Raw genomic sequence first — 13,304 nt, forward strand, 5'->3', positions numbered from 1 at the left:
AAATGGACCTTGTAGTGCAGACTGTATTCTCAGTATCTGTTCATTGATAAGTAATGCTACGCTCCACATTCTACATTGAATTGATCAACAAATATTCAATCTTTGATATGATAAACAGTGAATGCAGTGGCGGGCCGTGCATTTTATACCTGGGCCTTCACTACTGAAATACCACCTTATAACCACATGATTGCGCCACAGCTAGGGTTATTATTCGTTTCTTGGGCTGTAACTATATACGTATTTGTAATAAACCGTAATACTAGTGCATTTGGAAAATGCAGAAGCTTAAATTGTAGGAAATATAATGTTTTCTGCGCTCACTAGGAGACAGCGGTCTGTGTGACCTCTGAACCAGAACAAAAACAGCTGTGTCCCGCAAGTGTCCTGAGAGGCTAGGCTAACTAGCTTAACGGAAAAACAACAGCAGTAACATGCATTCTGCTACACACTCAAGGGCCATTTAGATATTAGATGTAAAAAAACAAACCAGTTGACTTACCAAATGCTGATCACATCCCCCTTTCTTTGTTGACAAAGAGTTTAATCCCACAGTTAAATCCCAACTCACAAATCCGTTTCTCTTCCAATTTCAGTCATCGAGTGTTAAAAAACAAAGCTAGGTAAAAATAATAATAATCTACACCAAGCAAAATGCAAAAAATATCATAATTTCATTAATATATTTCAATATGAACTCTTACTACTCGACTAAGCCTCTGCTGTAAGTTTCGTTTCACGACAGTCACGTGCTCGCCCACTGACCAATCACAGCACAGAATCTCACTGCAGCGCTGCTGCTAATGCTGACGTAGCTGTAGGCCTGCAGGCCTATCTGGTGCATCCAAGAATCTCAAACTAAAGATCTGATTGGTTGAAGACTATGCCAATCAACAATATCGTCCCCATTCACTTAAACTGCACATGGAGGCACTGGTGAGTCTGCAGGCCTCGGGCCTCTCTTCTTACCTAGAGACACAGAGGTGAAATCTGATTGGATAAAAGCTCTACTTAAAACAAGCTGCACTGGAAGCAGAGCAACTGAGGAACACAGTAGCTGTGCAATGAGAAAATAAGATAATGGGAAAAATATTTTTATAAATTATGATACATGTAGTGTTTTTAAGAAAAAATATTAAATTATAAAATAGCTATAACTTTGTGATTCTGTTTAGGCCAGCAGAGAAGGCTTTGCAGGCCCTGACGGCCCGCCACTGAGTGAATGCAAATACTCTACTCTGTTTCTGTCTGCAACACTAAGAGCAGTTTTGTAGGATGTAATCCTAAAAAAGTCCACCATAGTTACAAATTAATTGTAGTTTTATCTTGCACACACATTTTATTTTATTTTACTCTGTAAATTGCTGCTACTACAAACTAATTTCCCCCTGGGGATGAATAAAGTTCATATATATATCTATCTATCTAAAGTGTAATGAGGGTGTCTATTGCACAAGAGCATTTAGGGTTACTGGGATATTTAGTACCGACATGTGTTGGGGTCAATTTTGTAAAACCCTCTTGCTTTTAATTAAGTCAATTTGAAATGTAATGGTTTAATTTAAACAAGTAAAGCCCTGAATGTTATATTAATTCGCCAGTAGGTGGTGATAAAGCGCTTTGAAATCTTCCTTGCGCATCCTTAACTGTTTTCTTTCACTGCAATGAATTGAATGACACATTAAAGTTAATAATGTTCATCATTTGAATACTTTTTACACACTAGATGTAATTCTGAGATCAGTTCGCCCACCACATCTGGTTAAAAACGATCAAAACGATGCGCCAGTGGCAGCAGACCTTCTTTGAAATGTATTGCTGACTAAATGGAGGAAGTAGAGGAAGCTGTGTCACCACCCATTCCCTATAACTGTGGTTATAAAGCCCATTCGACCACATTAGCAGGTCTTTGGGTTGTTAAGAGAGTAGCAATCCCATGTCTCTCAAATTACTTTCTAGAAACTAATTTTCAGACAACTATAATTTAATTGTGAGCCCTCAGAGAACGATCCACTCGTGGGAACCATGAAAGGTGAGTCCTCAAACTATTAAACACCTGCAGACAGAATTTAATGTTTTTACTGCCAGTTCATATTCACCTGTAATTCTTTCTTGTAGAGTTTAGCATCTTTTCCATCTGGTTTCTCAACCTGTTGCTGCTGGAGAGCTCATCGTGTGCTGCTGAATCAAGTGTTGGTAAGACGTTTATTTCCCCCCCTCATCACAACACGTCTTTATTGTTTAGACTAAGCATTTCGCAATTTGGTTTGAGGTTGTAGTAATTATACTAACTGTATTTCATGATGATGCATACATTCTTTCTTTATTATGAAGCTTATAGTACAAGGGTTAATAGGTAGAGTATTGTATGAGTAAGGAAGGCACAAAGAAACACTGATAATCCGGCAGAGAATGGGTGCAAATAGGCCTGTTGTGTACTGCAGGGCTGATGAGGGAGAGTGGAAACGGGTGAGCAGGTGGATGAGAGAGACGGGTGACTGAGACAGGAGAGTCTGAGGGCATCTGGTGGATGGATGGAGAACGGTAAATGTAGTGGCCTGGGGGAGCTGAGAAGTGACTGTAGACTTGGACAGAAGGGCAGATTAAGTCAAATAACAACAACTGAGACAGACATGGTGACAGAAAGTAAAAAGGAAGTTTACAATATTACATTTCCAATCTTAATTTTGTCACGTAAAGTTCGACATTTATACGCTACAATCACTTTTTTTCACAGCAAATTAATGAATGATAGCAGGGAGCCCATATCGTAAATTAAGAGTTAAACGCAGAAAATATCAGGTTGTTGTATCAAAATCAGTGAAATATTAGAAAACAGCTTCAGCAGCAGCAGTGGTGGATGAAGTATTAAGATCGTTTTATGAAATGTAGAAATACCACTCAATAAAACTACAGTCCAGCATTCATAATTCATAATTTCAAGTAAAAGCACAAAAGCAAAATATACTTAAAGTATCAAACCTAAAAGTACTCTTTAGGAAACGCTCCATGAATGCATGTATGAATAAACTGACTTTTTATTTCAAATCAAGCCACTATTGATGGACTTTGATAAAAGAGTGTAAATATACATAGCAATGGTATGAAAGAATGTGAAATAGTAATGAAATACCTCTTACCATAGTGTAGACTAACACTGATTACATTTCAATAGAAATAGAACCATTTTACATTTACTCATGCTGTGTGCAATACATGCATTTTTTATCTGCTTTCCTGGTAAACATATAGACCTACGTAACACATCAGTACTATTTTAAACAGCTCATGCATGCATTCATACAGTTCTCCTTTTTAGAAACCTTTATTTGCCGTTCATGTAGGGTGGGCATGCTTATCTATCCTCTCATTCATAGCTAATGAGGAAGAAAAAACTGCTGCCTCTCATTATCACATTGGACTTTTGCACGTCTGAAGGGAGGACAGGAAGCCGTACTACGACAGAGTGTTGAAGATATGAGGGAGGTGGTTGGGGTTGGTGCTATAGGCAGCAGCAACGTTTTACAAGCCATGAAGTCTTAATTTAGTAAAGACTTTCTGTGAACCGTATATTCTGAGTCAGGGGTGGTAATGAGGGCAGGCAGCCGACTTCCCTAATCCTCAAGCAACCGCTGGTTACATTTTTGGGGTAGTGATAATGTGAGTTAATAAAAGTTTCGAGTTGTTTTTAGCTTTAAAATGTTATGGGACATGATTAACACGCACAAACACACACAGTAATATGTAAATGAATTTTCAGGTTGTCTGTGTTTGAATTTGGTTTCGGTAATGTTCTGAGGCAATACACCGTCTGCACTGTCATTTAGTTCAGCAGTGGCAACATTCCAATTATTCATTCGTAGAAAGTAAGTTGATCTTTTTCTTCCTTTGCAGTGAATCCCTGTTGTTGTTACCCTTGTCAGAACTCAGGAGTGTGTGTGAGATTTGGTACAGATCGCTACGAATGTGACTGCACTCGCACTGGCTTCTATGGAGACAACTGCACTGTTCGTAAGTACAGAAAAATAATTTAAAAGTCACCCTTCAAGTGAACGGCTGGTCAACTTCCCAAGTACCTGTTAGCTCCAGTGCTACTTAAATGTTACATTTACCTAAACACCATGCTAACCCTAACCACTCTAATGCTCTTCTTAGTTTAGTTAAATGATGTATAGTTAAAACACTAAGAAAGGGTTTTTACAATAATCTATAAAGTCTGCAGTTCCTGCAGCTCTTCATCAGAAGGGTGAACGTCAAACAGCCCGATGGACCGATCCTCATCCTAACCCTTCACCACTTAATGAACTAAAGAACTAAAAACATAAAGCAAGGGGCATTTTGAAGGAGAAGAAGCACAAAGGTTTCTCTTACAGTATTAATGGCTTTAATGTGAGCTATAAAGCATTGATAAATGACTTATTTACAATAGTCACAATTTATAAACCCTGCACAAAGGCTGATTCATTAGGAGTTTATTTAAAGAATATTTATTCTATCTTTGTGTGCAGCGGAGCTCTGGACCAGAGTTCGTCTCACGCTGAAGCCGAGCCCTTCAGTGGTTCACTTCATCCTCACCCACTTCCACTGGTTCTGGGACCTCGTCAACAGCTCTTTCCTGCGGGACACAGTCATGAGATTAGTGCTGACGGGTAAGTTAAAAAAAAGGTTCAAGGTAAAAAAAAACTGCAACCCCGCAACAAGTCAATCAATGAGCAGAATCACACAGACCACAGCAGAGAAATCAACACGACTGGCTTGCAGCCAATATTTCCCCACCATTTTCTACAGATCTTCGCTGTTATTTACTGTCACAGCATGTACACTTTGATACGCAGTATTGTCCAGGAGTTTGGGTTTTACTAACATTGATGTATTTAAAGGTGGAGACACATTTTGATGAATATATTGCTGAGTTCATTGCCTTTTTAGATAAGGCCTGGTGGAACACAAAAGAGGACTGGGTTACTAGATATGAATGAGCATTATGATTTCCTTTGCTATATATTTTCAGAGTTGCATCATGCTCTCACTTTGGGCTGTTGTATTCTTTGCAAGCAAACTGAAAGCATAGTTTAAGGTGAAGTCTATTGTTATTCTATACTTAACTTATTGCCAATAAAACCCATGAAAATGCCCATTGGTGCCCACTAAAGATGTGTTCAGCTGCGGATTAATACACATTTGGTCTGCTAGCAAATATTGCTACAGGACAGTGTTTGTGGGCTGAGTAGAAATACATACAGTGCATGTGTTGACAATAAGACACATATAGTATCTTACCAGCCTTATCCCTTAAATCTTTATAGGAAATGAATCAGCTGTCCAAACAAGGTGCTTCATTCATTTCAAAGAGCCAGTAAAATTGGAAAATGTACAAAAAATAATTTTGTATTTCACAATATTTTGTAATTTTTTCTCACAAAGTCAGAAGCGACCTTATTCCAAGCCCTCCGACCTACAATACCAAGTATGGATACCTCAACTGGGAGTCGTACTACAACATCTCCTACTACACCCGTCTCCTCCCTCCGGTACCCGAAGACTGCCCTCTACCGATGGGAGCTAAAGGTGAGACCCGCTCAACTGCACGCAGACAACGGTGTTCCTGAGGAAATCTTTAAATGTTTCTTTCTCAACAGGTAAACCGGATCTGCCTGATCCCAAAGTGTTGACTGAGAGGTTTTTTAGGAGGAAGACATTTAGGCCAGACCCTCAGGGAACCAATTTGATGTTTGCCTTCATGGCCCAACACTTCACCCACCAGTTTTTCAAGACAGCCCATAAAGTTCAAGGTGGCTTCACCAAGGCTTTAGGACACGGGGTGAGACACACACAGTACTGGTAGTTCAGCAGTCAGCCACAACCATCCTTTAGTTATTATTAAACCATAAATACCTGTTACCTTTTATGAATTCATTGTTGGTTGTGAATGTGTTTGACTTTTGAATCTATTGACACATTCATGTATTTTTCTCTCACCAGGTGGATGCGAGCAATATCTACGGAGACGACCTCATCCGACAGCATCACCTCCGGCTTCATGAAGATGGAAAGTTGAAATATCAGGTAATAAAGAGAGTCTTAATTTCAAGAAATATGCTTATTGGCTTTTTTTACTGGAGTTAGATGAGAAGATTTATTAATCGCTCACATGTCGCAAGAGACGGCAAGCAGATTTAAAGCAGATTTAAAAGAAGAGATGTCACAGCGTCACAGAATCATCATTTTGAATGTGGTCTGCACTTACTGACATGCTCGCTAGCTGACACACAATCATAAAACATGAGGATGATTGATTTGTTTCACTGTGGTGTCAGTGTAGCCTACTTTATGGGTGAAAATTACAATTTTGCAATCATTGAAAAGAACTTTAAAACAGATACACAAACGTTCTATTGTAACGGCCACCATCCATTCGAGCGTACCCAAAACGTTAACAGAACAGCTCCAGTTACCCTGCGCATGTATTATACCCCATAGCTCAAGACAGTGTATCAACTACATTCAATGGCCTTGCAGCAGGTTAGCTTACCTTAGCTTAGCATAAAGAAAGGAATCAGGAGAAACAGCTAGCCTGGTTCTGTCTGAATGGAACAAAATCCACCTACCAGCATCTCATTTGTTTAATCCACCTAAAACAGTGATGTGTGGTACCAATATTTTCATCTAAGTTTTAACAAGAAAGCTATTTAGAATATTTCCCAAAATGTCAAACACATCTACATTAAGACTTACAAGTTGTACGAGCATTTTCTTGCCTTTATCTTTGAAAAATATCAGACATTACATTACATTACAAAATATTTTCTAAATATTAGTATTTTGTGTTAAGACTGTCAGTCCTGATAAACTTTTACTTCCTGTGTCACACTAACTGGTTGAGTGCCTTCGACATGCTTGTTATCAGGGTTTGAGAGGGAACTTCCTCAAACCATTTTTTATCTATAAGCCACTCTGCTTGAGGATGTCTGTTTTGTGGGAGGCCTACTCTACCACAAGTCCTGTCATGACCTGTGCACAACAAAACTTAAATTTACTGAAAGATGGTGAAGAAAATGGGGTATTAAAACGTTTAAATGGTTCAGAATCACATCTTCAAATTATCTCTCTCTGAATTACTTTCTTTGTTTGTTCACAGACAGTAAATGGTGAGATGTACCCTCCTACTGCATCTGAGGTCCCCGTGCACATGGTGTATCCTGAAAACTTCCCTCCAGAAAAGCGCCTGGTCATCGGTCAGGAGGTGTTCGGCCTCCTGCCGGGCCTCACCATGTACGCCACCGTATGGCTGAGAGAGCATAACAGAGTCTGTGACATCCTGAAGGCAGAACATCCCACCTGGGACGATGAGCAGCTCTTCCAGACCACCAGACTCATCATCATTGGTGAGGGCGTCGGGAGCAATTCTTCTTTCTCTGTGACAGAGGGATTAGAACAAATATAGATTTTAATTATTGTAAATATGAAATAACTTTTGACAGGTTTTTGACCGTCAATAGGTTTGTGAAAGAAGTCAAGTTAAAACAATTATGTCTCTTCAGTGCAGAACTGACAGTTTTTTCTAGATTCTTTTCTTTTCAGTAAAATAATATATTTAGTAAGCATGTTACATTTTCTTTAGGGCTAAAACTATTATATTTTTGTTATTGATTAATCTGCTGATTATTTTCCAAATTAATTAATTCATTGTTTGGTCTTTAAAACTTTAGAAAACTATGAAAACAGACCAAAAGTGACTTCATATAATGCCTTGTTTTGTCCGACCAACAGTCCAAATCACGATAATATTAAAATTATTATAATTTAAGACCAAGAAAAGTACCTAATTCCTGTAACCTGGAGCTGAATCATTTTGGGCATTTTTGCTTGCAAAATGACTTGCAAGATAAGTCGATTATCAATTTTCTGTCAATCAACTAATAGAGGAATTAACTTTCAGCTCTAATTGTTTGAACAATTATCAGTCATTTTGATAAGGTTTAGCTCAGTGTGTGTGACATCAAGTGATGATATTTTTTGCCCCCCCCCCCAGGAGAGATCATCAACATCATAATAGAAGAGTACGTGCAGCATCTGAGTGGTTACCTGCTGAATCTGAAGTTCGACCCCACCCTGCTCTTCAGCGCACGTTTCCAGTACAGCAACCGCATCGCTCTGGAGTTCTGCCACCTCTACCACTGGCACCCGCTCATGCCCGACAGCTTCCTCATCGACGGAGATGAAATCCCGTACTCCCAGTTTATCTTCAACACCTCCCTCCTCATGCACTACGGTGTGGAGAAAATGGTGGATGCCTTCTCCAAACAACCGGCAGGACAGGTAGATAAGGACCGTCTAATGTTTGTTTACAAGAATCCAGTGATGGCGGTACCAATGCCGCTGCTACAGCCGGGTTACTGTAGTTGCTTTTTTAGATGTGAAGTTACTTGTACTTAAGTATGTACATTTAATGTTACTTTATACTCTATTGTACTTTTTACTCCACTACATTTATCCCTCAGCTGTAGTTATTAGTTACTTTTCAAATTAAGATTTTACATCAACTTTATCGAGTTGATAAAGAGATTTTAACTCTTAACTTCTCAGATTATTTTATTTACGTATCTGTTTAAGTCCCAAAGAAGTAAAATCATTCAATAGTTAACTAAAGAAAAGTACCAAAGAATTAAATACAAATGAGTGTAACAGAGCTTCTTTTTTTCCTTCTATCCTGTCCCATTAATCCGCCTTGCATTGATGCATCAGTATTAAAAATATAATGCTGTAAATGTCAGTCAAGGGTCATTTTCCTGCAGATCAAGTACTTTTACCTTTCGTTACTTAAAGCACACTTTGCTGATGAAACTTTTGTACTTCTCTTTAAAGCTACTAAGAGGAACTTAATAACTAATTATTGTGTTCCGCCTATCTAATTTCCTATTGTATTGCTTTTTGCTGTCCCTGAGGACTAAAGTGTCTCCAGCACCAGATTCCTTTGAGAAAACCTCTCATTTTACTGCAGTTATTGTGAAACATGTGGCAGGACACGTATTTCTAAGCACTAAGCCACTGTGTTTCTTAATCACTTCCTAAAATCAAATGAGAGACAATATTATATCTGTCAGCAGAATCACTTCCTTGCAACACCTTATTTCTGTTTGCTGAGAATTAAGATGCACAGTTTTTTATCTGGCTGATGGTGTCACCACGAACAGTGACACCATCAAAGTAACATCTTTGTTTGTGTTCCAGATAGGTGGAGGTCACAACTCTCATGCAGTAGTGCTCAACGTGGCAGAAATGGTCATCAGAGAGTCCCGAGCAACACGTGTGCAGCCCTTTAATGAATACAGGAAGAAGTTCAACCTAAAGCCATACACCTCGTTTTATGACTTCACTGGTAAGCAGGAATAATGTAACACAGCATTTATGCCTTTGATTTCAAATTTGACATTTCTTTGCCACAGCTGGATGTCAAATGATTTTAGGAAAAACGAACATTATCATTGCAGAGATGAAGTCGGTATTTTCTCTTTATTTTTTGTGGTAACGGTGATAACTTGATAAAAGAACCAGGCGGCATTGGGCGTTTCTGCAAGTGTGATCCGAGATATGAAATGTATTTATGAAATATATTTTTGCTTCAGAAACTATGACATGCAACGTATCCAGCTGTTTGCAGAAACCTACGATGCCAAAATTTCACTGGAGCTGTGCTGCTATAGTGGATCGAAACATAAAACAATCGGTGTTGAGATGACTGAGAATGGTTTAGCACACTATGTTTTTGAAATGGTTAAAGATAACATACAGGGCGGTCTGGTGTAACATGATTCATCAGGCCAACAGTTTATTAACTGCTGTTTTCTCTTCTCCAAATAGATGACATAGAAATGGCCAGAGGTTTGGAGGAGCTCTATGGTGACATAGATGCTCTGGAGCTCTACCCCGGCGTCCTGCTGGAGAAAGCACGTCCCAACAGTCTGTTTGGTGAGAGCATGGTGGAGATGGGTGCTCCCTTCTCCCTGAAAGGCCTGATGGGAAACCCCATCTGCTCCCCTGAGTACTGGAAGCCCAGCACTTTTGGGGGAGAGACTGGTTTCAATATCGTCAAAACCTCCACTCTGAAGAAACTGGTGTGCCTCAACACCAAGTGGTGTCCATACGTGGACTTCCATGTTCCCCGGAACGAGGAGGAAACAAAACCAAGGAAATTATCTACTGAACTTTAATGACGATTTGAATAATCATAATTCGTTTGTTAATATACTGACTGTGGGAGATACTGTAGTTGTATTTAATATCATTACGTCTTTGTCATAATCCCATTTGGACTGGATTTTAGGAGAGGAGTGTTTTTAATTCTACATGTGCTAAATCAGTGGTTGTATTCATGCCTGCATTTAATGGCATTAAGTGCATTGAAGCAGGTCTACCTCTAAAACATACAACTGACAAATTCAATATTTTCCGGACCAAGAATATTCCTCCGTACATCAGAAAAGCATTTTAATTTGATAAAGGTATCATTATTTAGATCTGTATTCTTTGTGCTTTTTTTTCCTTTTCTTTTCAAAGTGGAGGTTTTATATCGCTATATCTTCTTGATGACCAAAAAATACCTCAACATGTACTGTACCAGTTATTAGAAAAGATTTAATTCACTGTATTTTATATTAAATAAATAAAGAAGTGGTTGAATTATGAGAAATGATTGTTCTCTGTGCATATTAGTAGAAACACGCATGCTTTTCGTTAAACATACATCCCCATAATGTTTATAATCTGTACGAAATAAAATCTTTTTTGGAATTTTTTAAATAAAAGTTACTAGCTGGCCACTCCACTGGGGGTTTAAGTACCGTGATCAGGAGCAACTCAACATGAGGGAGGAGTGCAGATCAAACCAATCTGTACTGCAACGATGAGATTGTTTCTATATAATATAAATTAAGAAAAATCTACAATCCCATTACTAAATGGGTAATTGTGTGAGTTCTCATACTGACTGAAAGACAGGATGTAGAGGGTGTTGTATCACCTTGTTGCGTGTGTGAGAAAAGTGATCACACACTGCTGTGGTTTTGTCTGCAGTACTTCTCTGTTTCAAATGTAATTAGTTCATGTGTATTTAGTGTTAACTAAATAAGTAAAACCAATACTGGTATGTCATGGGGGCTCGCATGCTGAACACACTGCAGGCTTACTGTGCACTACTTCTGATGCAAAAATAACTACAAAGAAATCTAAATTAAGTATCCATTTTGAGAAGTTACACCAAAGCTATGCTGGGGATTCATTTTCAACTGTCTATAATGGCAGAAAAGTATGGTTGCACTGACCTCTGTGGGTTACATTTCAAGACTGTTTCATGTCTACTAGTGTGATCGCTGCACTTGGCAGATTTCAGCTGCTAAAGGGCCACACATATCACATTTCTATGCCTTGTTCATGGAAGACATTTGTGACATGCCACAGTAGGAAAAGCACAGGTGTAAATAAAATGATTGATGGCTGAATTCCATTTGGCTGCTTCAGTTTCAGATATTGTGCATGCTGGCTCACTGTCATAAAACAGAGCCATCATTAATGTTCTTTCCTGTGGTTTTCCTTCTATGAAAAGTCAAAATGTCTGCTGTTAAAAAGCCTTTAACTCTTCAAAGAGTGAGCCAAAACAATTTACTGAATAAAATTAGAATATGAATATGTTACCTATTGAATAAAACAGTGTATTTAGTATCAAGAGAGCTCTTGATAAAGTAAAAACTCACATGTAAATGAGTTCTAATGGATTTCAGTCGTAGCTTGTAGCCTGTACTTTATCCCAAATGTTTAGAGCAAATATTAAATTCATGAAAACATTGTAATTCATCTCTTCTATTTTAAGATTAGTCAGATTAATATTTTACTGAACTCCAAGGTCCTAAAACTGTAGATTTATAAGATGGGACCAGAATAAGGATGGGATGCAAATTTTTATTATGAATAAAAAAAGACCCTGAAAGTCCGGATGGGAAACCCCATCTGCTCCCCTGAGTACTGGAAGCCCAGCACCTTCCGAAGAGAGACCGGCTTCTACATCGTCAAAACTTCTACTTTGAAGAAACCGGTTTGCCTCAACACCAAGTCGTACAGGATGTGGTTTGATGAAGTTTGGAGCACATAATTATACTTTTAAAAAGCTTCATCAACTTACATACTTTATGTCATAAATAACATTCCCAGGCCCTGTCTAAAATATCACTTAAGACGTTGGTTGTATTGTCTAAATGTTTATTGATACAGCCCCTCGTACCCTCCTTTGGTTTCAAAAAAGGTGTTAACAGTCAAGTAGCTTGAGATAAGAGAGTGAAAGTCACTGAACAAAAAGAAATACAGTATTTTGTGACAAAGTAAAGTATCCTTGGCTGTTTCACTAGATAAGTCAATACTGTACAACACATTTAAGTCTTACTGTACTTGAACTAACCCATAACATCACAATGAAGCATGATTCCTATATAATTAATAATTTAAATAATATTCAGCATAAACATTTTCACCTTCCTGTTTCAGTAGTGAAATAAAGAGAGTAGAAAGCAAGCCCACAATTCAGAAGTAGCCTGAACTACAGACTGTAACATAATAATTAATGTAACACAGGAAGTAATACAGAAACTACTGTGCTAATGCTATGAAATACACTTTACAAAAAAGTTGTGAATGCTTATACAGAATATGTTAGCCCCATAGTATCACAATGTTTTTTTAAAGAAATAGTTCAACATTTTGGGAAAAATGCACATTTGAGTTAGTTGATCAATATCACTCTTATGTCTGTGCGTGTGTTAGCCTAGCTAAGCATTAGGACTGAAGGCAGGTGGAAGGTACAAGCATCTCTTAAACTCAGTAATATGTAAGTAGCATGATGTATATTGTTTGTTTAATCTGTACCAAAACAGAAAACAACGAGTTTTTATTTTACAGGGAGCTTCGCAATTTAATTACAATTCTTGTTAACAGTCATGAGCTGTAGAAATGCTGCACAGGTGAACAGATAAACTGTCTTTACATTACAGTTAGTGTACGGATTCAACAAAGGAGATAAATAATGTTTTAAATTAGTTAGTAGGTGTATTTTTTACTTTATCAGAGCCAGACTAGCTGTTTCCCCCTGCCTCCAGTCTTTATGCTATGCTAAGCTAACCACCTCCAGGCTCTAACTCCATACACTTAAAGACACTGTTAAGTAAAAAATATATTTACCGAGTTCTAATCCTGTGGCCCTGTGCAAACTGTTTAGTCATTATATTCTAAATGTATGTCAAAAAAATATATTTGTAAAA

At 38.1% G+C, this 13,304-nt stretch overlaps 1 protein-coding gene across 1 annotated transcript; it reads left to right on the forward strand.

Moving 5' to 3' along the window:
- Positions 1-2,025: 2,025 nt before the first annotated feature.
- ptgs1 (prostaglandin-endoperoxide synthase 1) lies at positions 2,026-10,675 on the forward strand (the record flags this gene model as incomplete). The annotated part of the gene is made up of 11 exons (XM_079160789.1): positions 2,026-2,032; positions 2,119-2,196; positions 3,895-4,011; positions 4,509-4,649; positions 5,425-5,568; positions 5,640-5,821; positions 5,983-6,066; positions 7,139-7,385; positions 8,033-8,319; positions 9,232-9,379; positions 9,862-10,675. The coding sequence occupies 11 exons, from the start codon at positions 2,026-2,028 to the stop codon at positions 10,209-10,211; spliced, it is 1,785 nt and encodes a 594-aa protein (XP_079016915.1). The 3' UTR covers positions 10,212-10,675.
- Between the last annotated feature and the right edge of the window lie 2,629 nt (positions 10,676-13,304).

This window comes from Pholis gunnellus (assembly GCF_910591455.1).
Source record: "Pholis gunnellus genome assembly, chromosome: 6".
Classification (NCBI taxonomy): Eukaryota; Metazoa; Chordata; class Actinopteri; order Perciformes; family Pholidae; genus Pholis; species Pholis gunnellus.